This window comes from Podarcis liolepis (assembly GCF_965112155.1).
Source record: "Podarcis liolepis genome assembly, chromosome: 8".
Lineage (NCBI taxonomy): Eukaryota > Metazoa > Chordata > Lepidosauria > Squamata > Lacertidae > Podarcis > Podarcis liolepis.
Genome location: NC_139560.1, coordinates 87535946 through 87561520, shown reverse-complemented (window position 1 = coordinate 87561520; position 25575 = coordinate 87535946). Strand labels below are relative to the sequence as shown.

Genomic DNA, 25575 nt, shown 5'->3' with positions numbered 1-25575 from the left:
GCCTGAGGGAAGAGGCCTCTCGCCTTCCCGCCATTCCGCGCCCTGAGGCGCCCCTGCAGCCGGGCTGAAGGGCCAGACGCCTCCTCGTAGGCCTGCTGCTCCCCCTGAGGGAGGCGGTGGCCATTTTGAGGAGGCGGGGGGGGGGCTCGTTTCGATTTTGAAGCACGTTCTGGTGACCTTTGCCAAGCGCCTCTCCCTCAGCTTCATATACCTGGAGAAGGCCTTCTGAAGGAAGCTTGAGCGGGCTGCCCACGAGAAACACTTGCTCGCCCGTGGGGCAGCAAGAGGCTCGGCTGGGCTCCCCCCCCCCAATGGCCCGGGGTGGGAGGGGGCGCTGCGCAAGATTGGCGGAGGGGCGAAAGTTCGGCGAAAGGAGCGAAGTCAAGGCGGGCTGCAGCGGGGAGCAGGTTCGCGGCTTTCCTTCCTTCCTCTTGCCCCGCGAAATAAGCGAGGCGCCGTGGCGAACAAGCACCGCTTGGCATTGCCCCCCCCCCCGCCCCGTCCCAGGCTGACCCTGGAGCTCCGGCGGCGAAGCGCCTGCGGAGAGGGACCTCCCTGGGCGCCCCCTCGACGCTGCCCTTCTCTCGAGAGCGGCGAAGGGCGAGAGGAAGGAGGCATTGGGCGAACCTTCGCCACTTGAAACCCTCGAAAGCCTCCTTGGAAAAGCGTTTCTGGGGCTGCTCGGATGAGCCGCAGCCCAGCGGGACTTCCCGCCCCCAGCACGGCGAGCTCGAAACTCCGAAGGATGCTTGCAAAACTACTCCAACTCGCTGGCTGCCATGAGCGGTTCGTAATTTCTCCTTTGCCTGAAAACACCCGCACTCTGGTCTGAAAGATGCCGCCCGCCCGCCCCCCCCCCGGCCCTTGGGGTGGGGGCACCTCCATTCACTGCCTTAATGCGTGACTCCAAGGCTGAGCCGTGGCAAGGGAGAGGCGCGGCAGTGCTGAGGCTGTGGGAGCCTTGTAACCTACCTATTAAGCTTTTTAAAATCTGGACGCTTTATCAAAAGGCAATCTCTGAACAATAAATAATTACGGAGTCAATTAGACCCACCAGTTTAAGGATTATTAACTTTGATTGGCTTTTGCTATTTTAAAAAGAGACAAACCATGAATCGAAAACCAGGAATTTTTACTAGGAAATAAGGCTGCAATCCTATGCATATGCGGTTAGAAAGAAGCCTCCTTAAACCGCATGGGACTTACTTCCTAGGAAATGTAGATAGGGCTACGGTACGAAATGAATGTAAAATGAAAACAGAAATGAATAAAGTGTATCTGAATTTGAAAATACTTTTATTTGAATAGTAAATAGTTAGACAGTTAAAACAGTTCTATTGAAGCGTTCTATAAATAGCTAACAGTTAAGAAAATAATTGTGTAGAAAAGAGATTGCATCTAAAAGGAAGCTGAGCTCTCCGCGAGCCCTCGAAGCAAGAAGAGAAGGGTTGCAGTTGTATGTTTATTCTAGGTATAAAAATTAAACCCTTTTCAACAGATCCCTTTAAAAAAGACTTAAAAATGCACAGTGAAATGGCAGGAGGGGGCGAATTGGAGGAGGTGGTGGGAGAGAGGCAAAGCACGTCAGAAATAAACACCATAATTAATAATAAATAACGAATAAATAACAATTACGCATAAATCAACATATACAGATAAGCGTCAACATAGAGATCTACTTCGAAAAGGAACAAACATAAAAAGATTGGCATGTCATTGTATTAAGGCAGCTTCTACAACATTTTTTTGGAGACAAACAACGATTAAAGTCAAGGCATTTGTGGCTATACTAACCAAAGTTATATCTTTAAGCAGATTGATTTTGTTCACATCGAAAATTTAAAAAAAAGAGAAGAAAACACACAGCGAAAAGGTAAAGCCAGATCCCAGCGGTTCACAAGCCATAATAAAGCTAATCAAGTGGGGAAAAGGTTCAGTTCACAGCCTGTGAAGTGTAAAGGCATCCATCATTTCTCAAGATTGACTTCGGGTGGGGGGGGAGAGAGAAAAGGGGAATCTTAAGTTTAAGCCAAGCCTGAAGCTCTGGCCCCGGAGCAGCCCCCGCGAGTGCAGTGGGGGCGTAGAGGAGGGAGCTGCTCCGGAGCCAGCGCTCCAGGGGAGCGGCGAAGAGAAGAAGCCGGACCCACCGTCGCAGAGATGCTCCGGGGCCAAAAGGCCGGCGGTTCTGCGAGACGGTGCGCGCTGCCCCCGGGGCCGGCGTCGAAGTCCCGCGGTTGCCCCGCAAGCCCTCCGGGGCTGGGCGGCGACAGGGCTGCGGGGAAGGCACGGCTGGGCTCCCTCTAGCAGGCCGGGCGCACGGGCACCTGCAGCAAGATGACCTGGCGGTTCTCCGACGGGTGGCACTTGTTGATGTGGCGGGTCAGGCCCGGCGAGCTGTAGAAGGTGGCCGGGCAGTACTTGCAGGGAAAGGCCTGGGCGGCGTGGAGCAGGCGCAGGTGGCGCTCCTGGGCGCTCTTGCCGGCGAAGGGCTCGCCGCACACGGGGCACGGGTGGCACTCCCCGGGCAAGCTCAGCGGACTGGGGCGGGCGCCCGCCTCCTCGGGGGCGCAGGCGTCCGGGGGCTCCCGCGCCGAGGCCGGCCCGTCCAGCGGCTCGTGGTGCAGGGGCAGGTGCTTGCGCAGGGCGCTCTGGCGGCGGAAGCGCTTGGCACAGCGCGGGCACGCGAACTCCTCGCCGCCGCCGCCGCCGTCGGGCTCTCCTCCGCTGCCGGGGCTCGGCGTGTCCCTCTCGCTGCCGCTGCCGCCTCCTCCCTTGGCGGCGGGGGGCTCGTCGGCCGCAGCCTTGGGCTTGGCGGCGCTGGGAGGCCGCGGCTTGTGCCAGCGGCGGTGCGAGGCCAGGTTGGCCGGGCAGCTGAAGAGCTTGTCGCACTCGGGGCAGCGGTACTCGACGCGCACGATGCGCGAGCACTTGTGCTGCGCCAGGGCCAGCGGGTCGGGGTAGCGCTCCTTGCACAGCTGGCAGATGAACTCGCCCAGCGGCTGCGCGCCGCCCGCGCGCGATCCTCCGCCGGCGCCCGCCTGGTGCTGCTGCTGCTGCTGCGGAGCCGTCGAGGCGGGCTCGGGGGGGCCCTCTTTGATGCGCAGCCCCAGCACCGGCGACGTCGTCACCTCATCCTCGAAGTGCAGCTTGCGCGCCGCCTTGGCCTTCCGGCCCTGAGGCCGCTTGGACGCGCTGGGGCTCGGGCCATGGCTGCGCTGCGGGGCCACCGCCGGAGCCGGGGAGGGCGGCGGCGGCGGGGCGGCGGCGAGGGCCGCGACCGCCCAGAGCTTGAGCTCGGCCCCGGGGCCCAGGAGCAGAGGCTCGGGCGCCGGAAAGGACTCGGCCGAGAGCGGCGAGCCCAGGTGCAGGCTGCGCTCCTCGCTGACGGCCCGCGCGGGGCTGCGCAGGGGCGGCGGGGCCGGGGCTGCGGCGGGGCCGTCGGGCGTCCCGAAGTGCGGCGCGGCCGCGGGCGCCAGCAGAAGAGGCGCCTCGGCGGGTTGCGAGGCCGAGAGCGGAGCGGGGATCGGCGGGGGCGCCGGGAGCTGCGCCGGGTTGCCTTCCTGGGCGGCCGCCGAGGCCGGGCAGCAGCAGCGGGTCCGGTAGGAGATGGGCGTGGGTCTGCGGCTCCTCTTCACCAGGAAACCGCGGGGCATCCTCGGGCGGCTCCGGGAGGTGCCAAGGCGCCTGCCCGCCTCAGCCCGGGAGCGCCGGCGCCGGCGCCCCAGTCCGGGTCTCCTCCCGCTCGTCGCCCGTCCTCCTTCCGCAGGCTCGCCTCGCCCGCCCGCGCCGCCTTCCCGCCTTCCTTCCTCGCCCGCTCGCTCGCCCCCACCAGCGCGGCTCCTCCGCCGCCGCCTCCTCCTGGCCGCGCTGCCCCCCCAGTCGCCCGGCCTGGCCGCCCGCTTTTTAAGGGGGGAGGACAGCATTGTTCGTGCCTCCTGCTCCGCCCGGAGCCAATCAGCGCTTCCCGCGGCTGCTCCCTGGGCTTTGAGGCGGCGCGCTGGGCGGGCGCCTGGCGGAGGTGGAGGGCAGCAGATGTACCTGCGGGCTGGGGCGCTTCCCTCCCTCCCTTTCTTCCTTTCTTCCTTCCTTTCTTCCCTCTCTGGCGCCCCCTCCCCCCCCCCCCGGCACACGCCCAGCTCCGCCTCCCGTCACGGTCTGCTGCTCCTCTATGGGCAGGCGCACGTGCCGGGCCTTTGTGTCTCCCGGGCGGGGGGCGCCGGAGCGAAAGAGCCATCAGCATGACAATGCCGCCCCTCGGGGGAGCGGGGGGGGGGAGAGGGAAGCGCAGCTCCGGGAGCGGAATGGCAACAAAGGGGAAGAATGGAGCCGAAATATGTCAAGGAGAGGGTTTAAAATGCAGGCGAGGGAGCGGCGAAAATTGAGGAGGAGGGGGGGGGGCTGATTGTTTCGGGGGCTTCGGGCAAGGAGAATCCCGCGGAAAGATGCGCCGAGAGAGGGGGGGGGCCGAGGCGAAGGCGCCGAGCAGCAGCAGCCCCGGAGAGGGGTCGAGGTGCGCAGGCGCGCGCGCCTTGTTGCTTCGGCTGCCGGGCTCTTTCTTTGTCCGCGGCCGAAAGCAGGTCAGCGCCGCGCTGGGTCTCCTCCTCCTCTCGGCCTGCTCCCCCGCCTTCATCCTCTCGGCGCCTCGCCCCCGGGCAAGGGGCGAGGGCAACCCGGAGATGGGCGGGCGCCTTGCACTTGCCCAAAGAGCTCAGGGGAACCGGCCCCACCGAGCGCGCCCGGCCCCACGCGCAACAGGGAGTCGCTGGCCTCTTTGGCACGCGTCTTTCCACGTCGAAGGCTGGGATCTGGAACGCGCTGACTGGGGAGTTTGCCCCACTGAACACCGTGGGGCTAACGTCTTAGTAACCAGGGCTTTTTTCCGAGGGGGAAGCATACCCCTAAACATTTTGTGAATCTGTATTTTTGTCCGGATCTGCACTATAAAATGGTGGTTTTCTTGAGTCAAAATGAGAGTACCCCTAAACATTTTTAAAGGGGGAAAAAACACTGTTAGTAACTATGGATTAGGCTGCAAGGGGTGAATGCACATCAGAATTTTAGGGCAGGCCGATACCTGACAGCTGCCAAGCGCAAAAAAGCCTTTATTTAATAATAGGATGTGATGGGGGGCATTTTTTCTTCCCCGTTCCCAGTTCCTCGAGATGTTTATGGTAAAGGATCCTGCAAGGGAGGTCCCGTGCTTAACAGATTTCTTTCCACACCAGGAGCTACGAGGTGACACTTGCTCGCCAGTATTGCAATGCGCACTCAGACGCGCAAAGCGATCCATATTTCCGCCTAAGCAGCAGCAAGCAGCCTGAAGTGGCCGCAGTGCGCTTTTTTGTTCTTCTTCGATCAGAGGTTTTCCCGCCTGGCACAAGTGAGCTTCCTGCAGCAAATTTCATTCTCTTGGCGAAACTCGCGCTCTTCCACACTACAGGCCTAACCCGGCAAGAAGGTCTCCTCCGCAAACCTCGGCTTCGTGTCAAAGGAGCTCATGCAGAAGAATCCAACTCCTCCTGCTCCTCCTGGATTATGCCCAGCGCGTTTGGGTTTCGGGCATCAGCTGGTTCTAAACCCAGCTAATTTGGTTTAAGTAGGCTCCTGGTGGACGGGCCGTTCTGACACACTTTCTTCAAAGTTGATGAAGGCGCCCTCGGTGGCTCTGGCAGGGAGCGAGCGAAAGACAGGGAGAGGATGGGGCCGGAGGAGGCTCATACATTTTAATCCAGCCCGTGCACTTTGCTGTTTGACATCTGATGCTAAATCAAGGGGTCTAATCAAGTAGCCAAAAGGGGCGAAAGAAAAGAGTCTGCCTGTCTCCCTGTGCCTCTCCTCTCCCCCCGCCCCTGCCTCCCTGTCACCTTTGTCAAGGAAATTAACCTCTTGCTATTGAAAGGGAACCGCGGCCAATCTGGAAGAGCAAGAGGCACGTGTTGCTGGGGGGCCCACCATGGAGGGGGGAGAAGGGGAGAGGGGAGCTGTGCCTTCCCTCTCCAGACAAGACAACGCCTGCAGAAGCTATCGAGATGCTTCCTTCCGTTGACGCAGCAGCAAAGTCATAGCTGATCCTGCCTGGGGGGTTGGGGGGTGGAACTGGGGCTCCGCCAATCCTGATCAACAGGCCAAGGAAGCAGCCGGGACCGAGGACTCAACTTTCTCCAGCTTTCTCTCAATAGCTCCTTAAAACAGAGGAAAGATCGAGGGGGAGTCCTCCTGGCCCTCCTGCCTGCCTGCCGGTGTGTTCGCAGCTCGCAGCATCCCGAGCCCAGAGCTGTTTTTCTCCCTGGTGCTGAAGTTAGCAAGAACACCAATGTGCTTTGGTTTGACAGAGCCGCCGACAGGCAAGGAGACGGGGCTTTTTCCCCATCCCACAGAAAACGGAACACTGGTCTATGCCTCCTGGTTTATCCTGTAGCAGTGGTAACAGCAAGATGGGGGGGGGGCTTTGAAACCTCTCAGTTGTTAGCGAATTTCAGTCTTTTCGAGCTCCTTTTAATAAAAATCGAACCCGCAGGAACAGAACACACTCCAGCCGGACCTTCTTTTGCACAAACCCAGTTAAGATGACCGGAACAGTTTGTGCACTCCGTTCATTTCCGCGGAGTTTACCCAGAACTTGTTCTCCCTGGATTTGTGCCTGTGGTTTTAGTAGCTGATTAAAAGGAATGAAAGATGGGAAAGCGTCAAAGGTCGCTGAATTCGGAGTCCCCAATAAATTCAGGCGCTGAGGACAGTGAATCGTGATTCTGATGTGGAGTCCATATATATTCTCCCAACATGTTCCCTTCCATGGCCTTCCCCCTGCATATTCTTCCCTCTAATATGAATATGACGGATCAGCAACCTAATTCGGATTAAGGAGCCCTCTGGAATGCCCACCGCACAACGCTGTTCTTGCCCCACTTATAATTCTATGTCCGTGGCCTCTTCTACCGTTTTCAGCTTATATTTAAAAATAACATAAAAACACGATCCTTTTAAATAGTGTAGACTGCAGATAAGAGGGCTAAAGCATTAGGGTGCTGCTGTTTTTTAAGCCCCTCGTCTTTCTAAATGTAGAAGCAGGGGGGGAACGCCACCCCACATAAAACACAAGGAATTCATCTTTGGAGGCAGCAGGTTCAAACAGCGAGTGCCATGTATTTACCAAAGGGAATCTATTGAAAGCTATTGAGGCGCTTGGATTCAAAAGACCCTTTTCTTTTTGTGTAGTGGTCGTGCTGCTGATTCTCCCCTCCAACCCGCTCCACGTGGCCAGCTGAAATTGGGGGGATGGCGGGGCTCGTTGCTTTTCAGTCGCATACAGTAAAAATGCATTAACACTTGAAACTGGTACAAGGACTCGAAACGCATTTTCGCAACAACAGGGGAAGGAAGAAAGCACGCTCCCGAGCACCCTCTTGCAGAGCAGGTGCAAGCAGTGGCGGGCGGCCTCAATTTGCAACTAGCTGAAGCAGGCGGGCGGGGGTTAGGGGCGCGTGGCGGGGGCACCTGGAGCGGTTCCTGCTCTGCAGAAGCCCCGTTGCCTCCTGCTTGCCCCGCTTTTCCTGATGAAACAGAAGGAGCAGAGGCGCTTCAGAATCAATGCCCTTGTTAATTGCCGCGGTGGGAAACAGTGGGCCGAAGTCCAATGACTCCGTTTGCGCAGAGCGAGGAAGGTGCTGCTCCCCTAACCTGCCCAAAAGATATTTAGGATGCAGAGAGCATCCCTCTTCCATCCCTTAACGCTAATCCTGTAACCTCGAGAATAGCAAAGAGTGGATCCAACCCAAATTACAAACTGGTCAGCTCCAAGGGGAAAGCTTTCAGCACGCCCCATCTAAATCGAGAGTCCTTAAACTTCGGCGCTGGGTCGTGGCAGCCTAAGAGCCGGGAAGGCAAGAATAGTTGGAGGCTGCGCTTCGTGACCCTCTTAAAGCCTAGGCGACAGCTTCTGAATAAAGGGGGGGGGGGTCGTGGAGTATGATTTGAGTGTTCACGTTTTTAAAAAACCAACAGGAACTATGCCACAATGAGGGAAAGTTTTAAAAGCAGACCAAGTCTAGCCTCGCTCCAGTGCCGGGGTTCCCTAGAGGAGGGGGCGCCTCTGAGAATATGGAAGGATTTGCGCAAAGAGCTGCTTCCCTCCCTATACATACTGATTTGAGGGGTCCGACGTTGACAAGGTCTACTTTAAATCAGCTCCGGGTTATTAGGACCAAATACTTTTAAAGAAATAAAAACTTATATTTACACAGCTCCTGAGTACTGCAAAGTGTGCATTTCGTGCGGAGCAAAGGGGATTCTTGTGCCGCGAGGAGATAAAGGCTGTGGCCACGAGGGAATATCCAAGCCCTTCCTCCGATGGTCAGCCGCTACTTTTTATCAATAAAAAGCTAGACTCGGGCTTTGACAGCTGAAGAAAGAGGCAGGAAAGCCTGCTGGCAGTATTCGACCCAATTGCTCAGCCAGACCTCAGCGCTCAGCTCCTGCCTTTCCAGTGCTCCGGGCCGAAGTGCGCAGAGGCGCTAGGATCCCAGACGAGCAGAAGGCACAGAACTAGGAGGCCTTTTTCTTAACGCAGCACTGTTAATATTGTCAGGCATATCAGGCTGCCCGAGCTTCGCTTCTGCGCGTTCTGCACTGATTCGCCATATCCTTCCCAGGGCAGCTTTCCCCAGTCCGGCGCCTTCCAGGTTATTGGACTCCAGCTCCCATCAGCCCCAGGCAAAGAGGCCTATGCTCGGGGATTATGGGAGTCGTATTCCCATAAACGTAGCTTATATCATTTGAATTCTATAAACGTTTAATTGTTTTTTAAAAACGATTATTTCCCCTTCCCACCCTTTTATATTTTTAGCTGTTCCTATTCTTTCCTCGAACCTCTTTTTAGAGAAAAGGTCAGGGTACAAATAAGACAATGAAAAGAGTCCAGCGCCACAAGGAGGGCACCTGCTGGGGAGAGACTCCTGTGGGGAAGGGGGGCTACCTCTCCACACAGGTTACAGGCTCAGAGACCTGGCTGTAGCCCCGAAAGCCTAGTGGAGGTCCCACTGTCCCTGCGGGTTTTTTCAGGTGCCCAGCTGCATGCGCAACAGCTCAACCTCCCATGGAGAAAGGAGTGGCTTCTGGTTGGATATGAGGCCTAGGAAGCTCAAAGCCGGACGCCAGGCCTGGCTGCACCTGGGACTGGGCACAGTTGCTGCTGCTTGAGGCAGCTCCTTCTTCCTTGCCATCAGCCTCACATTTCCCTCTACCAGCCCATTTGAGCAGGGCCGGAGCAAGGGCTGCCCTGTCCTTCAGCTAAGAAAGAGGGGGGTGAGGACCCAAGGGAAAACCACCCAGAACTGGCCCAAGACATTTTTGGCACCCAAAGGACTCCATAATTCGCTCCAACCATCAGATATAGCAGTGTAAGAATACTTTTAAACATAGTAGCCTCTAAACAAATGGTCATGAGGCACAGAAAGACTGCTTTCTTGCATGGAGAATTTTTTGAGGAAATATACATAAAGCAGCCTAAAGGTTTTGTTAAACCACATGCGGCACATTTAGTGTGCAAGCTGCAAAAAGGACTTTATGGACTTAAAACAGGCTGCTAGAGCCTTGACCCAGAAGCTACATAAAATGCTAACACAACTTGGGCACAAGCAAAAGCACGCAGACAAATGCTTGTACACCAAGCCTAACAATGGACAATTTTCTTATATTCTTGCCGTCGCTGATGATTTGACCATTGCCATAGTAAATGAGAGAGACTACACACAGGTTGTGAAGCATTTAAGCAAAGATGTAGAAGTCAAGGAACTGGGAAAGATCCAGTACTAACTTGGAATTCAAGTGGAAAGAGAAGGCGGTTAATTTCTTCTTAGCCAAAAGCAAAAGATTTCAGAACTGATCCAAAGCATGCAGATGCAAGAAGCGTACCCAGTTGCCACACCCATGACTACCGACTTTTTAAGGAATCAAGATGATTTAAAGCAGTTGCCAGACAACATTGAGTACAGATTGGAAAGCTTTTGTATCTTGTTACTAATACATGTATACCTGACTTAGCCAGTGCTGTGGGAATTCTAAGTAGAAAGTTAAATGCTCCCACTGAATATGACTGGGTGGGTGTGAAAAGGGTGGTTTGGTACTTATGTGGTACGATAAACTGTAAATTAAGATTGCCAGCTGTTAGTAATCCTAAAATGATTGGTTTTACTGATGCAGATTGGGCTGCATGTATGACTGATTATAAATCCACAGGTGGATATGTATTTATGTTTGGAAATGGTCCTATTTCGTAGGGCAGTTATATACAGAATTGTACAGCTTCCACAGACTCTTAATATATTCCACAGTCCTAATACATTGCAGCCACAAAAGCATGCAGATAGATGGCCTGGCTCGATAAACTAACCAAGGACTTTAGGTTGGTGAGAAAGGGGCCTCTTAGTCTGATGGAGGACAACCAGAGATACCTAAAGCTCTTCCAGAGTGAGAAATTTCACGCAAGGACAAAGCACATTGGGGTGAAGTACCACTATGTATCTGAGGCCATTCAAGAGGGACTTGCGGAACTATCTTATTGCCATACCAAGGAGATTGATTGCAGACATCATGACGAAGCCCCTACCAACGGAGTTTCCAGAACCTTCGTGTCAAGTTGGGACTCTGGGTGCTTGAATAAAATTTATTTATATAAATGTATGTTGTATTGCCTGAGAAGGGCTTTGTGGGAGCAGTCAAGTACAACACTTTCCTGTTGCCTAGAATGGACACACAGGGGGATGTGGCTCGACAGGAAGGACTTCCTGTCATACCTGCTCTGGAGCTTCTTCCCCCTGTGCATGACCAGGTAGATGGGTGTGAACCAAGATGATCAGATAAAAGGACTGGCCACACAACCATCTCTCTCTTGGACTCTTACTCTCAGTGCTTCCCCCCCCCTCAAAAAATGTTTAGGGGTACTCTCATTTTGACTCAAGAAAATCACCATTTTATAGTTCAAATTGGGAAAAATACAGTAAATGGATTTACAGATTCACAAAACGTTTAGGGGAATGTGTACCCCTGCGTCCCTCCATAAAAAAAGCACTGCTCTCACTCTTGGACTCTCGCTCTCCATGGCTCAACATAGCTTCCCACAGGATGGAGCCCACAGGCAGAAAGTCTGAGGTGTAGCTCAGACTTCTTTTCACTGTAACCACAAGATAAAGCCTGCCTTCAGATTACTGCTGTGAACTGAATGTGAGTAAAACTTTGTTCTTACTTTTAAAGAAAACTGTGTTGTGTTGTTATTATTTTAAGAGATGAAATAAAGGGGAAACTTACCAGGAACAAGCCACACTGGATAGCTTAATTAAAGGATTCTAACGAATCATCAACTTGCTTCCAATAAGTTGCAAAGGGAGTGTGCTCTGCTGTTCACTCACTAGCGTGAGTGAGGAGGGATAATATCAAAACAATATACCCTCTCCTACCTTCCTTAACATTCCCACAATGGAGGGGGAGCCTTGAAAAGATGTCCAAGAACTGTAAGAACCAGGCTGGCAAGGGTGCTGACAAATGCCCTCCCTCCTCCTGCCTGCCTCCCTGGCAATAAAAAATGGCTCCAGGGCAAGTTCAAAGTGCCTCAGGAGGGCAACAAAGATGGGATGCCTCTTCCAGGACCAGGCAGGAAACATTGCGCAGAGGCAGAAGGGACCAGACCTCTAGGGTGGTTGTTTTCACCTCTGCTGCCCCACGTCCAGCCCCAGGAACCTTCAGAAGGGAGGTGCTGCCACAGACATTATGTGGATGTGTGAAGAGAGTGAACGTTTATGAGTCGCAGGTGGGGAGAGTGTGTATGAACTTTACAGTGCTTAGTTTATTTTTTGCTGTTTTGCTAATGTTGTTTTTTAGGTTATAAATACTGTATTGATGTGCTAATCACGTACTATGACTACTGCTTTAATTGTGATGTTTAGCTGATTTTTTAGTTGTTGTTTTGTTAGCAGCGTTTTATAGATTGAAATTGTTTCACTGAGGATTTGCTGCATTTGTGATATTCCATTATGTTCTAGCATGTTGTTTTTATTTATCGTTTGTAAGCTGCTTTGGGATTCCTTTAAATGAAAAATGGCATAGAAATATAACAGATCAGATCAAAGATCCAGCAGCATCTGAGGTTCCAGCAAAAACAGATTCACTGGGGCTTCTCCTGCTATTCCCCTCAAGCCCCCCTTCACACCGAGCCTTTCCCTTCCCTTCCTCTTCTTTTCTTTTTGCATTTCCCAGGCCCGAGCCTGTGTCTAAATTTAATACCATCCTCATGATCTGAGTGTGAATCCGGAGCTGCCTGGCACACTTACTCGATTCGACACCTTTTCCCGACCTGCATGAAGGCCAGCTCCACTTTCCGCCTGGGCCGAACGAAGCCACGCGTCGCATTCGCACAACCAGTGAGAAAGAGCAGGAGGGAGAGAAACTCGCAAAGCCACCTGAGACTCTGGAATGCCCATCGCGGATCAGGGTTACCCCTCGCCACGTGTGAACCAATGCCGCTGGCAAGCGGGGCAGCGGCCTGACGCGAGGCCGAGGCTGGAGCCAAGCGAGCCGGGCGACTTTTCCCCTGAGGAAAGGAAGGCGGGAGCTTTTTCTTCGCCGCGGGCTCCCCGTTCTGGCCGGGGCCTACCACTTCCCACGCAAGGCGGCTGCGAGGGGCCGAACGGGGCCCGGCGCCTGCGTGGCGAAACGCGAAGGGAGTTCGCGCTCGACCCGAGTAGAACGCGTGATCGTGGGGATGAGGGGACAGACGCGCGTCCGAAGCGGCGGCGGCGGCATCTGGGGTGCCGAGGAGCCTGCGGCCTGTCCCTCCCCGGCTGCCGCTTGGCCGGGCCTCCCGGCGGCTCTTGTCGCCTCTTCGGCGGAGACAATGGGCGCCTGCTCTCGCCGTGTTTGACCCGGGCCGAGCAGGTCCTCGGGAGGGAGGCCTTTGTGCTGGCAGGAATTAGCGGTTGTTGTGTCTGCCTGAGGGACACGCGAGAGACACGCGAGCGGCCGCCCTCCCCCGCCTCGCAGGCCGCCCGCCCGCCCCCGCCCGCCTTTGTCCTGCCGCATTAGCATAAAGCTGCCATGGATCTCCCGTTTAAATAATTACATACAAAAGAATGGAAGCGACAACAAGAGCCAGGCAGCGGGAGGCGCCACGGAGGACGCTTCGCTTTTGAGGCCCCCCCCCCAAGACACACGGCGGATGGCCGGCAGTTTAGAAACTAGGAACTGACACGCAATCACTTCAGTTATTCATTAAATTTCTATACAATATAAAAGCACAAAAATGCAGAATAGTCTTTGCGAGGGGGCTCGTGTGTGCGACTTGGCGCCCTCCCGCAAGGCTTCTTCCCTCCAGTTGCCCAAGAGGGGCATGAACTGCTTGCCCACTGTGGCTGCCCAGCAACTAGTCTTCTGGAGGAAATATATAGCCTGGTAGCTGTGATGATAATATAGTGGTGTCCCCAGGACCCCTGGCTTCAGAATTAGGAGGAAGAAAATACTTTCACCTTCTCTCCCTGGATCACACATATATTATGCAGGATATGATGCACATTTTTCATATCTCCCCCTCCTGGCCACTTACATTTTTTCTAAGCTAATAAGCCACCAAATGTCACAACTTTTTGTCATACGGAAGTTGCTCTGTCCCCTGGAGTGTTTTGCTGGGCCTTTTCTGAACTTTCTTCAGCTGTACAATATTCCCTCTGAAGTGTGTAGAAATGATGAAGACTCTGCACAGTAATCCAAGCGCAGTTGCACCACTGATTTGTATAACATGATACTGGCATCCACCACCCCCACTCCCACCCCCAATCCCTTTTATGTCCCTTATATCCCCAGTACAGAATTCACCTTTTTTTTTGGTCAGTCCCATTCCTGGACAATCACCAGCTCAGACCCCATTGGGGTTCAGCATTTTTCTTGCCTCAATATGCATCACTTTACACTTACATTAATCCACAGTTGACATTTTAATGTCCATTTCCCCAGCTTTTACTAGCCTGAACATTTGGGTGTCATAACTAAACTTGGCTACACCTGTATGCACCCCTAAATCCACATCAAATATGAAAAAGTTTTAAAGTTCCAGTCCCAATACTTCCCTAAAGTGAACTATCAATTTATTTCTGTTCTACTTCCTGTTCTTTAACCATATACCAAGCCTAAAGAGACTCTGTTCTCTTATCCCATGTCTAATTTGTTCAGCGGTTTCTAGTTTCTGGTCAGGATTTCAAGGCTTTTTGTAAGTCCAAGCAAATGTCGGCTGGAACATCTCTGTTGACACGCTCCTTTACACTATCAACAAACTATAAAATGTTAGCGAAACTCACACTACATTTGCAGAAAGTATGCTTATTCTTTTTCAGGAGAACATGCTCTTCTATATGCTCAATAATTTGATCTTTAACAAGACTTTCCAACAATTCATCTAGAACTTACTGATTTGTAATTTCTCCTTCCTAGATACCTTTTAAAAATGTTATGTTTCACTGGCCACTTTGCAATCTTCAGGTACAGAAGCTGATCTTAGGGACAAGTTATAACATTTTTGTTAGATGATTAGCAATTTCACATGTGTGGAACCCATCTCAAGCCAGTGATTTGTTCTTTTTTAATTTGTCAGTAATGCCTAGAGCTTTGTCTATTGTCACCAACATTTGCCTCAGTGCATCAGACTTCCTTTCTGTGAAATTTAGCTCAGGCACAGGGATCTGCCCTACAACTTCCACTGTGGAGACACTGGCAGAGGCAAAGAATTAATTCAGCTTCTCTGCAATTTCCTTTTCCTCCTTCAGCACACATTTCCTGCTGGTTTCCTGCTTCCAATATACAGTATTTAAAAACTTGTTGTTTATCTTTGCATTTTTAGTAATGTGCTCCTTCAAAAGATGTTGTGCAACCCTTACTGTGGGCTGCTTGCTTTTCTTTTGTCAAATTGTGTGTTATTTTCTGTTCTTTTAACAGGGGCAAAGCTTCCAATTTTTGCAGGAAAGCTCCGTGTCTCTAAAACCTTCATTTACTTTCCTTATTAATCACACCAGTGTCCTCTTGGACTTAGTGTCCTCTTTCCTGATTTGTGCCATACTGTCTAGCTGATCCACTAATATTGTTCTTTTGAATAAAAGCATTTCTGAGAATTTGACTCAATTTTGCCTTTCAACTTCCCTTTTATTTTTTTCATTTTTGGTCAATTCCCCTTTTGTTTCCTCTTTTAAAGTTAAAACGTAACTATACCGGACCTTATTCATGATTGTCTACCTGCATATCAGTTTAATTGGATAACCTTGTGGCCACTGTTTGCAGTTGGTTCAACAGCACTTAGCAACTCACACCAGAACCCAGGTGGCATTTAGGATTAAGACCAGGGTTGTCCAATTGTTCTGTGGCAGTTGTTCAGCTTCTTGAGAAATGCTCACCCTAAGTACTTAGTAATAATTTCCTGCCACCTACAGCAATTTTGTGGCAGGGTCTGCAATTTTTTTAATGCCCTATCTCTGACCTTATGTCAGGGGTTAGCAACCTTTTTCAGCCATGGGCTGGTGCACTGTCCCTCAGACCTTGTGGTGGGCTGGACTATATTTTGGAAAAAAAATATGAACGAATTCCTATGCCCCACAAATAACCCAGAGATGCATTTTAAATAAAAGGACACATTCTACTCATGTAAAAACACGCTGAATTCTGGACAATCCGTGGGCCAGATTGAGAAGGCGATTGGGCTGCATCCGGCCCATGGGTCTTAGGTTGCCTGCCCCTGCTTTATGCCCTCTTTCCTGTAGGGAACAACCCCCTCAGCTCCTCTCTGCCCTTCCTATAGTTTATATCTGTTGGTTAGCTCCATTCTGCTGGGTCTTCCTTATGCCCAGCACTATATTCTCCTTTAAAATAAGGCACTCCTATTTCACCCTAATGGCTGTGAGGTTTATTATACCATTCATTTCCAAAACCAGGTATGCCATAGGGAAGCTCCCTGTCTGCAGCACCATGCACAATGTCAAGGGGAGAGGATGAAAGTGTACCAGGCTGGTGTTCCATCCAGAAGGATGGCCGCCTTCCATCCCCACTGGGGGTTTCTCCAACTTGGAGCTCCAGCTGTTGGACTACAATTCCCATCATCCCTGACCACTGGTCCTGCTAGATAGGGATGATGGGAGTTGAAGTCCAACAACAGCTGGACGTTTGAGAACATGGGTTGCTGCAGGAGAGTTTCCTGCTGGATTGGGCCACCTGCTTTCGGGTGTCATCCCGACCCCCCAAACTCTTCCCGCGCAAGAGATCTTGGAAGAAACCTCAGGAGATCGTGGCCGGGACGATGCGCGCTTCCTTCCGAGGAAGCCTGGTCAGGATGGGGCTGTTCCGGGGCGCCGGCAGGGGGAAGCCCCGTCTCCCCGCGCGGGGCCCTTTGTCCCTTCCCTCGGCCCTGGCGCCTCCTCGCCGGCCGCCCCGTTGAATGAGCGAGGCCGTTGCTCCGCGCCTATTAGCATACAGCTGCCGCCGCCTCCCTCCGGGCCGAAGCGCTTTCGCCCAGCGCGATCATCAGCAAGCCGGCGCTTCTCGCACCCGACTGAGCCGCCCTCTGCTCGCACGTCGGAATCTGGTCAGGCCGGGGCCTCCGCTTGTCCGGGGAAGATTTTTTTATTTGTTATTTTAAATAAGAAAAGCAGGAAGGAAAGCGAACAGGGTGTCACAAGCCTGCAGCCTCGGCCAAACCAACATACCCCCCCCAGCAGCGCCCCCCCCCATCTCGGTCGCGCTGCCAGAGCCGGCAAGCTGGAGCGGAGCCCCGCGCGGGTTGCAAGGAGAGCTTCGCTTCCGCCCGGCGGGGAGAGAGGCTGCTGCAAGCCCAGCCAGAGATTGCAGGGCGCGGGCGCTCCTTGGGATGCCTTGCGCTGCTGGTAGGGGAAAGAAGGCCGCCCGGAGGCAGCAGGGAAGCGAGGAGAGATGGCTGTTGAGGCGCGGATTACCACAACCTGATCCTCCACTGGGTCTAGGCCAGTGGCGTAGCGTGGGGGGTGCAGGGGGGGCCGGCAGCTCCGGGCGCAACATCTGGGGGTTAGGGTTAGGGGGCACAAATCCATGGGTTAGGGGGCGCAAATCCACGGGTTAGGGGGCGCAAATCCATGGGTTAGGGGGCGCAAATCCACGGGTTAGGGGGCGCAAATCCATGGGTTAGGGGGCGCAAATTACTTGCCTTGCCCCGGGTGCTGACAACCCACGCTATGCCACTGGTCTAGGCACCACACTGGTGCGGTAGGAGAGGATGGCAAGTGTGGCAAGAAGATGGAGAAGACTTGTTCACAACTTGTAGTTTGGGACTGATTCATGTTCTTATGTAACTGCATTGTTTTATACTTTCTGGATGTCCCACGATCGTATTATAAAGTAGATGTGTTCTGTGTTATAAATCAAGCACTTTCTTTCTGTTTCCAATGTATTTCTTACCAATAAACAATTTGGTGTGGCAAGAGCAAGAGTTTATTCTGAAAGTGTGGCCCAGAGAAAAGTTTTAGAATCACTGCCTTAACGAAACCCACAAGTCCCTGCCCTACTCCCACCAAATACAGCCAAATCTGCCCTCCCTGGTTACATTGGCAAAAGCTGTCACTTAAGGGGCAGTTGCAAGAGATTCTCTCTGCTCCTGTAATACCAGTTCATGGGGCAGGACCACAGCAGAGCACAGGCTTTGTATGCAGAGTTTCTGTATTGCCCAGGCATCTCTTCTACCTTAGCCTGAGACTCTAGACTCTGCTAAGCAGATGGCTGCTTGTGATGTGCTGTGATACATAAGTAGCAGTCAAATACAACATTCCTTGTTTTGGTAGAGTGGACATGAAAGGGGGTGTTTGGTCCGGCCAGTCAGAACTTCCTGTTTCCTCCTGGACTGGGACATATTTCCTCTTGCATGTGACTAGAGGTGGGCATGACCTTACCTGTGCAGGTAACAAAAACACAAAGCACACAGCCCTCTTCCCTTCTTCTCCATCTTCCTTTCGTCATGTGAGCTGCAGTGATTGCTAGTCTGCAGTTACTGGGATTATCCCCCTATGTGGGGTAGATCCATATGTACATATTTGTAACTAAGTCTGCCTTCTGGGATCCAGCTGTGAACAGAATGTGAGTAAACTACTTTTATACTCTTTAAACAAGATTGTGGCGTGCTTATTCTTTTAAGAGGGATATAAGGGAACTTACCAGGGTGGCGTTGTGGTCTAAACCACAGAGCCTTGGGCTTGTCAATCAGAAGGTCAGTGGTTCAAATCCCCACGACGGGGTGAGCTCCTGTTGCTCGGTCCCTGCTCCTGCCCACCTAGCAGTTTGAAAGCACTTCAAAGTGCAAGTAGATAAATAGGTACCACTCTGGCAGGAAGGTAAATGCCGTTTCCGTGCGCTGAGCTGGTTTTGCCAGAAGCAGCTCAGTCATGCTGGCCATATGACCTGGAAGCTGTACGCCGGCTCCCTTGGCCAATAAAGCGAGATGAGCACCACAACCCCAGAGTCGTCCACAACTGGACCTAACGGTCAGGGGTCCCTTTACCTTTACTATTTAGAGGCTTAAACAAGCCTGCAACCAGCTACCCATTGTGCGTTTAAAAGGGGAATGTAAAACTCTGCTAAGTTATAGAACTTGCTAGCACAAGTTAGGAAGGATATTAATAAACAATATATCCTCTCCTGCCTCCCTGAACATTCCCACACTGCTGTGGCCAGAACTGCTTTGGCCTCGCTGGTATAGGAAGCTGAGATTCCTAGAAAAAGTAGATCTGGCCACTGTGCACACCTTGGTCATTTCCCAGCTAGATTTCTGTAGCACACTCTATACGGAGCTTCCCTTCTGAAGAGTATTTGGAAACTTCAGCTGGTGCAAAACGTGACAGCCAGGTTGCTTCAGTATCAGAATTTGTATCTTGCTAAATGGTAAAATCCTTTAAGCAGTTTATGTAAAATGTCTGTTAAAATTGTGGGATGTATTATTACTAGAACAATCAAGTACAACATTTTCCTGTTGCCTAGAATGGACACACAGGGGAATGTGACTCTCTGGAGCTTCTTCCCTCTGTGTAGCTTCCCACAGGATGGAGCCCACAGGCAGAAAGTCTGAGGTGTAGCTCAGACTTCTTGTCACTGTAACCACAAGATAAAGCCTGCCTTCAGATTACTGCTGTGAACTGAATGTGAGTAAAACTTTGTTCTTACTTTTAAAGAAAACTGTGTTGTGTTGTTATTATTTTAAGAGATGAAATAAAGGGGAAACTTACCAGGAACAAGCCACACTGGATAGCTTAATTAAAGGATTCTAACGAATCATGAACTTGCTTCCAATAAGTTGCAAAGGGAATGTGCTCTGCTATTTACTCACTAGCATGAGTGAGGAAGTATAATATCAAAACAATATACCCTCTCCTACCTTCCTTAACATTCCCACAAAAATTAACAGTAAAAACTGGAAGTTAAAAAAAAAGTTTAACTAAAGATTCAAAAGTCTAAATAAAACCAGCAGTTAAGAATATCCATTATAAAATGAAGTTACATGTAAGTTTGACCTATCTGGGTAGGCTTGCTTAAACAAATACATTTTTAAGCAGGCATCTGAAACAATACGACAAAGGCAAATGCCTAATGTCAATGGGCAGGGAGTTCCAGAGTGTAGATGCTGCCACAGTGAAAGATCCGTTCCTTACAGTTGCACAATGAACATTATATAGCATTTGTAAATGTGCTAGTTCTGCAGATTGGTGTATGTTTTCCTATTTGTTTACAACTCGAGTTGCTGGTGCTTACCTATAAAGCCCCAAACTGCTTAGGGTCAGGACTTTAAGCTGGCAGTGAAAAGCATTTTAATTCTGCTTGAATTTTAATGTGTTTTTTTTTTAAAAAAAGAGATTGAATCGGCTGTTCTTGGTTTCTTAATGCTGTGTTTTAATTTTGTTATGCTTAAACTGGTTTTGCAGCATTTACTTTTCTTGTAAACTACATTGGGCCAAAAATCAGTATTTATAACTTTGCACTGTCATTAATCCAGGCCATGAAGGTACCTTTGTGGAAAACACAGAACCCCCTAGAGTAATGTTGCTTGAGCCCAACTTGAATGCATTTGGAGCCCTGCTAACAGCACTGGGCCACCATTCATTATGTAACCTACATACATTCAACAACCATCAATATAGGTTAGTAGTGTTAGTGATCCCATGCCGACAGAATCATGGGCACAATTTTATTGAATACAGATTTAGATGCAAATTCAGAAGAATTAATTTATGTAAGTTTTTTAAAAAGCTTGATTTTAAGTACATGACACATTTGAGTGGTGCAACTGGGTGTTCACCCGAGGAAGGCTGGACCGCTGTCCTAGCCTGTTCTTAGGGAGAACCAGGCAACTTGACTAATGAGGTCCAAATGTAACCTCCTTTATAGGTATTTTTTGCTCTGAATATTGCCTTCAAAAAAACTTTTTGTGTAACTCAAAGCCATACTGCTGGTAGTATTTTCCTCCTTCACTTTGGTTAGTCTTCTGGCACAGTAAAAAGTACCATGCATGAGAACCAAGAGGAATGAGGTGGCAAAAGCCTAGATAAGACTACAATCCTATAGCCTTTTACTTAGGAATATAGCCCACCTGAACCCAATGCAGCCTCTGTCTGGGTAGACATGCATAGGATTGCACTGTTAGTTTCATGATTTTGTAGACCCTCCTTGGCAGAACAGAGCTCAGTGAGAATAGCTGAAAGGTCTTTGCAAGTGGTACTGAGACGCTTTGCCTTAAAGCCCCAATCCTTCCTATCTTTGGCCACACCTCTCTAATGAAACAGATACAAAATAATAATATATTACAAAAGATACCTTTGAAAAGCCTTTACTCCATCATGATGTCCCTTTATCACATCATATGCCAGTGCTGATCTGACTACCTGCTCCTTTTCACCACTAGGCACAGATGGAAATTCTCCAGATTTCATTCAACAACTTGCTTTATTTACTTTACTTTCCCACCTTGGCTGATTTTTCTTTCTTATTGGCTGGACCAGTAACAAACAATTCTAGCAGGCCAAGCTGCAATTGGTCAAACGGGTTGCTGAGATGCCTTTGGAAAGGAAGTTAACCCCGCAGCTGCTGGGTCACTAGCCAGCACATTAGAGAATTGACCTCCCTCCCACTACAATGTACCTTCTGTCCAGGAAAACAGAAAGATACAAAGTTCGCATTTGGAATGAACAATTAAAAAGCTAAAATGCAATATGCAAATCTTACCAGCCATCTGTCAGGTTCTGCTTGGGAAGGAGACTCCAGCACAGAGGAGCCCAAGCGACTACAGGGTTTAAAGGCAGCAAAACTCTCGAGCTGAGTCAGTGCTATGAAATGGAGTGACTTTAATAATAATGAAGAGAAACTGTTGTTGGTGTTGAAGGTTTTCACATCAGATAAAGAGGACTTTTACAAATATCTATTTAATGGTTACTTGACTTGTAATATGTAAGAATTGTGCTCTATAATCACATAACTGCATGACTTATTTATTTGATTTTTAATTCAGTCTTGCAAAACAACAAAATCAGGATTATGCTCCACCTGGTGGGCTTTTTAAATAAGACAGATTTCATTTTGCGCACAGGACAGTCATGAAGAGTTTGAACAAAATGACATGCAACCCACCCATCCCCCAAATTTTTGTTAAGACCCTCATATAATTTAAAGTAACAAAGGCCATATTTATTCAGCCACACTTAAACTATCCCTGGCCAGGCAAACATTGGCAGGTGATAATTGTTATAGTCTAGATAATTGAGAATGCTTTTCTCCAGTAGTTCCTTGTGGACACTTTGCTTATAGAACCGTTTGAGATATGTCTTTGGTCTCTCCATTAATGCAAGTTCACCGTCCACAACTTGGCGAACAAGTTCTTGAAGTGAAGGAACACCTTCTTCCTGTAAGCAATAAATGACAAAAGAAAAAGTGTGAAGATAATCATGAACTTGATTAGAGTGCCTGCAGTGGTGTCACCTTCTTCTGCCATATTAGTAAAACTAATGCACAAAGGATTTCAGAAGAAGCCCCAAATAAATAAATTGTGCACATGCAATGGGCAGAAAGCTGCACCAGAAAGAGGATTCAAATCTAAGGCAAAGTCAAACTGGGATTTATTGCTTTGTGTCTTTAGCCAGAGGCTATCTGTTAAGCCTCCCTTTCACCTTCTCTTATCCCCAAGGCCCTGGGAGCTAATACAGAGAGGCAGCTGCTCACAGCATTCCCTGGAAAGCTAGCAGACAGGCTGGCTGGCTGATTCCCAAAGTGCTCTAGTAGTACATGCCCTATTCACTTCCATGACAGAGAGGGTAGGCAGAAGGAAGGTGACTGTTTAAGGAGGTCTGGTACCAGTGGAAGACCATAACCAACAATCTGAAAGAACAATTTTATTCTAAAGGTGTTGTGATATGCAAAACTTAAATCAGTTCGTAAGGTGAATGGGTAACCAATATCCACAAAACCTTTCTCCTTTCTCCTGCCACTCTAACAAAATACAGATTTTGAATTCTTTTGGGACTGGGAACTATTGATGTTACTTCGTAAAGCACCAAAAAAACCAGAGACAAAATCCTACTACTGAGCCACCCCCACCCTCACCCTCACCCCAATTGCACATTTGTTTCCTCCTCCAACCTGTATCCCACATTAACAGCATCCACACATGGCAGGGATAGTGCACAAATGCCTTAAGATATGCTTGGAGTTCTTTCTTCAAAATGGGTCCCTTGAATCACAGATCAGGAAAAAAATGTATATCTGTGTGGTCAGGTACATTTGATTCACATCATCAGCACACTGACTCCCATGTGAGTGATAAACCACTTTGTGGGGTAGTTTGATTCAAAGGGGCTTCAGCAACTTCACAGACACAAAGTGCCATCTTATGTTTGGCGGCTGGCTGGTTCTGCTTCATTTGCCATTCAAATCTCTTAAAATCCCATTGCCTGCCCTAAAATTGGGGCACAAAACTGCAAACAGCCCACCTGGGATCGTTCTGGTCAGCCTTAGGATCATGCTAAAGATGTAAACCTTCTGAAGAGTGGAGGGATGGATGGGGGCAGAGGAAGCTTGTTTGCAATGGCTCATACAGCAGATTCTGTGCATGGCTGAGCCAATGCTGGGTCTGGGTCCCAAGCTCCAGTATTATGGGAGAACCAGCACCATCGTTCAGTTTGGATACGGTCCTTTACACCTGATTTTGTGAGGTGCTGAATTGTTTCTCACAGTAAGTTACTGAATCTAACCATAAAGCTCTTATCACAGATGCTCATCACTTAACGTGGGGAAGCTGCAAACTAGCAAAGTCAGGAATGCTAAATGTTAGGTGGCATTAAATCTTGCACAGAACATAAAGACACAGAACATAAAGGTAAAGGGATTTAAAGAAGATGACAAGGAGATCAAAGGAGACCACTGAATACCAAGAACAGAAAGGAAATAAAAGACTATTTGGCTATGGAAAAATACTTAATGACTCCCTTAGTAAAGCAGATGTTGAACAGGACTGTGTTGAAAGGAGTCTAGAAGGAAATTAGGGTGAGGAAAGTAAAAAAATTATATCTGAGTTCGATGAGCAAAAGTTTAACGCTACGCACTTCACTTTTACATTTGCAGAACAAATGTTACAAGAAGAAAACGTAAGGCCGTAAAATGGAATATGGCAGGGGTGGACTTGGGTCATATGGTGTCCTGAGTGAGAACAAACAGCTTTTTTTAGGGAAAAAGAAAGTCCTGTTTTTGGGGAGTTCAAGGTTAAGCTGTTGGCCATTTTTAGGGAGAAAGGGGGGCAACCACCCATCAACAGATCGCTGGGGAAAACAAACAGCCTCACTGAATAAACTCCGTCTTCCGTTCTGCAGATCGTGCAACAATGGAGGGTGGGACTGGATTCTATTTTACCAACGCTAAGGAAAGGGACACAGCAATTGATCGCGATCTACCAAAACCTCCCGGGGATCTACAAGTAGATCACGATTGACCTGTTGGACATCCTTGAACTAGGCTATTACCTATGAAATGATATCCTAATTAAATTGGATAAAATGTACTGTCACTAAGCAGGTGAATTGGCTAAAGGATCGGCTACAAACATAAAAGGTTTTGCAAAAAAGCAAACTTCCAAACTGGACAAAAGAAGTAAGCTCAGGATTAGCCATGAATAGACCCATGCATAGCAGCCAACTCTTAGGGGCCAAGGTCCCTTTGCTCCCCCAATAAAATATTTGAGGGGGTGCCCCTCCCAAGTTGATGAGCATTTCCAGTCGAATGGTATGAGCGTGCCATGTCATGTGATCCGATTATGCAGGGCGGGGCATCCCCCCAATATTCATTTCAATTGGTAGCCCTGAATACACGTATCCCTGCAAGGTGGATGGGGCAGCTTTGATCATGCTGAGCAATGGGGAGGGGTTGCCTGAATGCCTTGGGTTTTCTATCTCTGCTTGGGCCCCATGTGATTCAGTGAAAAGCTGGGTATTTCTAGTTAAAATAGGCATATTGCAAATGCTGCACCTCTGCAAGGTGGTGTTTTTTTTCGGAGGGTGTATAATTCAGATGCAATGAGGAGGGAAATGTTTATTTATTTAACAAAATTCATATACTACTTGATTCCTATTCTGCTTGCTTGTAGTAAAACCTGTAAGCGGTTTCCAAGAAATATTGACATTATCAATAAAAAAAGTTAAAACATTTAAATATCATTAAATTAACAGCAAATAAGGTCTAAACATGTCAGCATCGACATATATTTATGTGAGTATGAATGTGGACATTTGTGCAGAATAAACTCATGGCTCTATAAGGATTTGAAGGATAAGATATAGAGAAATAAATAGAAGAACCATACCATTATTGGTTTAAACAGAATGGACTTCAAGTAACATTATTTGGAGGATCAAACAAAATTAATATAAAATGAGTATGGTCATTGAAATTCATGTTGTCCTACAGATAATGTAGCTTCTACTTATTGGGCCTTATGTACTATTTATGCTTAATAAGGGAGTTGCAAGATCACCGATGGTTAGAGTGAATTCAGAATGGTGTTTTTCAAACCAGCACTGAGAATCAATTAAACATGCAGAAGAAGCACATTGTGCAAGCCCTTCCTAGATCACAGCACTTCAGACTGCAGGTGAGGAATCAAATAGTTTAGTATTCATCTACCTAAAAATCTTCCTGCACATTCACAGCTAGCATTTCAGGGACCCAGGTAACTCTCCAACATGCTAGCTTTGCAGTTAAGGGTATCACAAGTAAAAGCAAATAAAGTTGTGTTAAATATAGAGGGCACACTTGCTATGCATACAAACTTTAATAAGGCCATCGACTTCTCACATGATAGCCTCATAAGAAGCCTTGAAAAATGTTGAAACAAGCTGCATAAAAATGTGTTCACAAAAGTCCTACCTATATCCAGCAACTTCTCATGATGTGCCCGCATGTATTCTGTTATGAGCAAATTCTGTCTGATTCAGCTCAATGATGAGGGCAGGCCATCATACATATCAAAACTGAGATGACTGGAAACATTTTCTATTCCTCCATCAT

General features: G+C 49.5%; 2 protein-coding genes across 3 annotated transcripts in view; both read right to left on the bottom strand.

Moving 5' to 3' along the window:
- Positions 1-1279: 1279 nt before the first annotated feature.
- INSM1 (INSM transcriptional repressor 1) lies at positions 1280-3775 on the bottom strand. The gene has a single exon (XM_083519692.1). The coding sequence runs from the start codon at positions 3651-3653 to the stop codon at positions 2301-2303; it is 1353 nt and encodes a 450-aa protein (XP_083375818.1). The 5' UTR covers positions 3654-3775; the 3' UTR covers positions 1280-2300.
- Positions 3776-21499: 17724 nt separating this feature from the next.
- CFAP61 (cilia and flagella associated protein 61) overlaps positions 21500-25575 on the bottom strand; it is a 139340-nt gene continuing 135264 nt past the window's right edge. For both annotated transcript variants that reach the window (XM_083519052.1, XM_083519053.1), the window contains one exon: positions 21500-21926. In XM_083519052.1, coding sequence (XP_083375178.1) covers positions 21726-21926 — 201 coding nt within the window. In that variant the 3' untranslated portion in view covers positions 21500-21725. The remainder of the gene's footprint in view (positions 21927-25575) is intronic.

What these genes read in the sequence shown, in the direction of transcription:
- INSM1 (XM_083519692.1), bottom strand. Translation starts at nt 3,653, where the DNA reads ATGCCCCGCGGTTTCCTGGTGAAGAGGAGCCGCAGACCCACGCCCATC.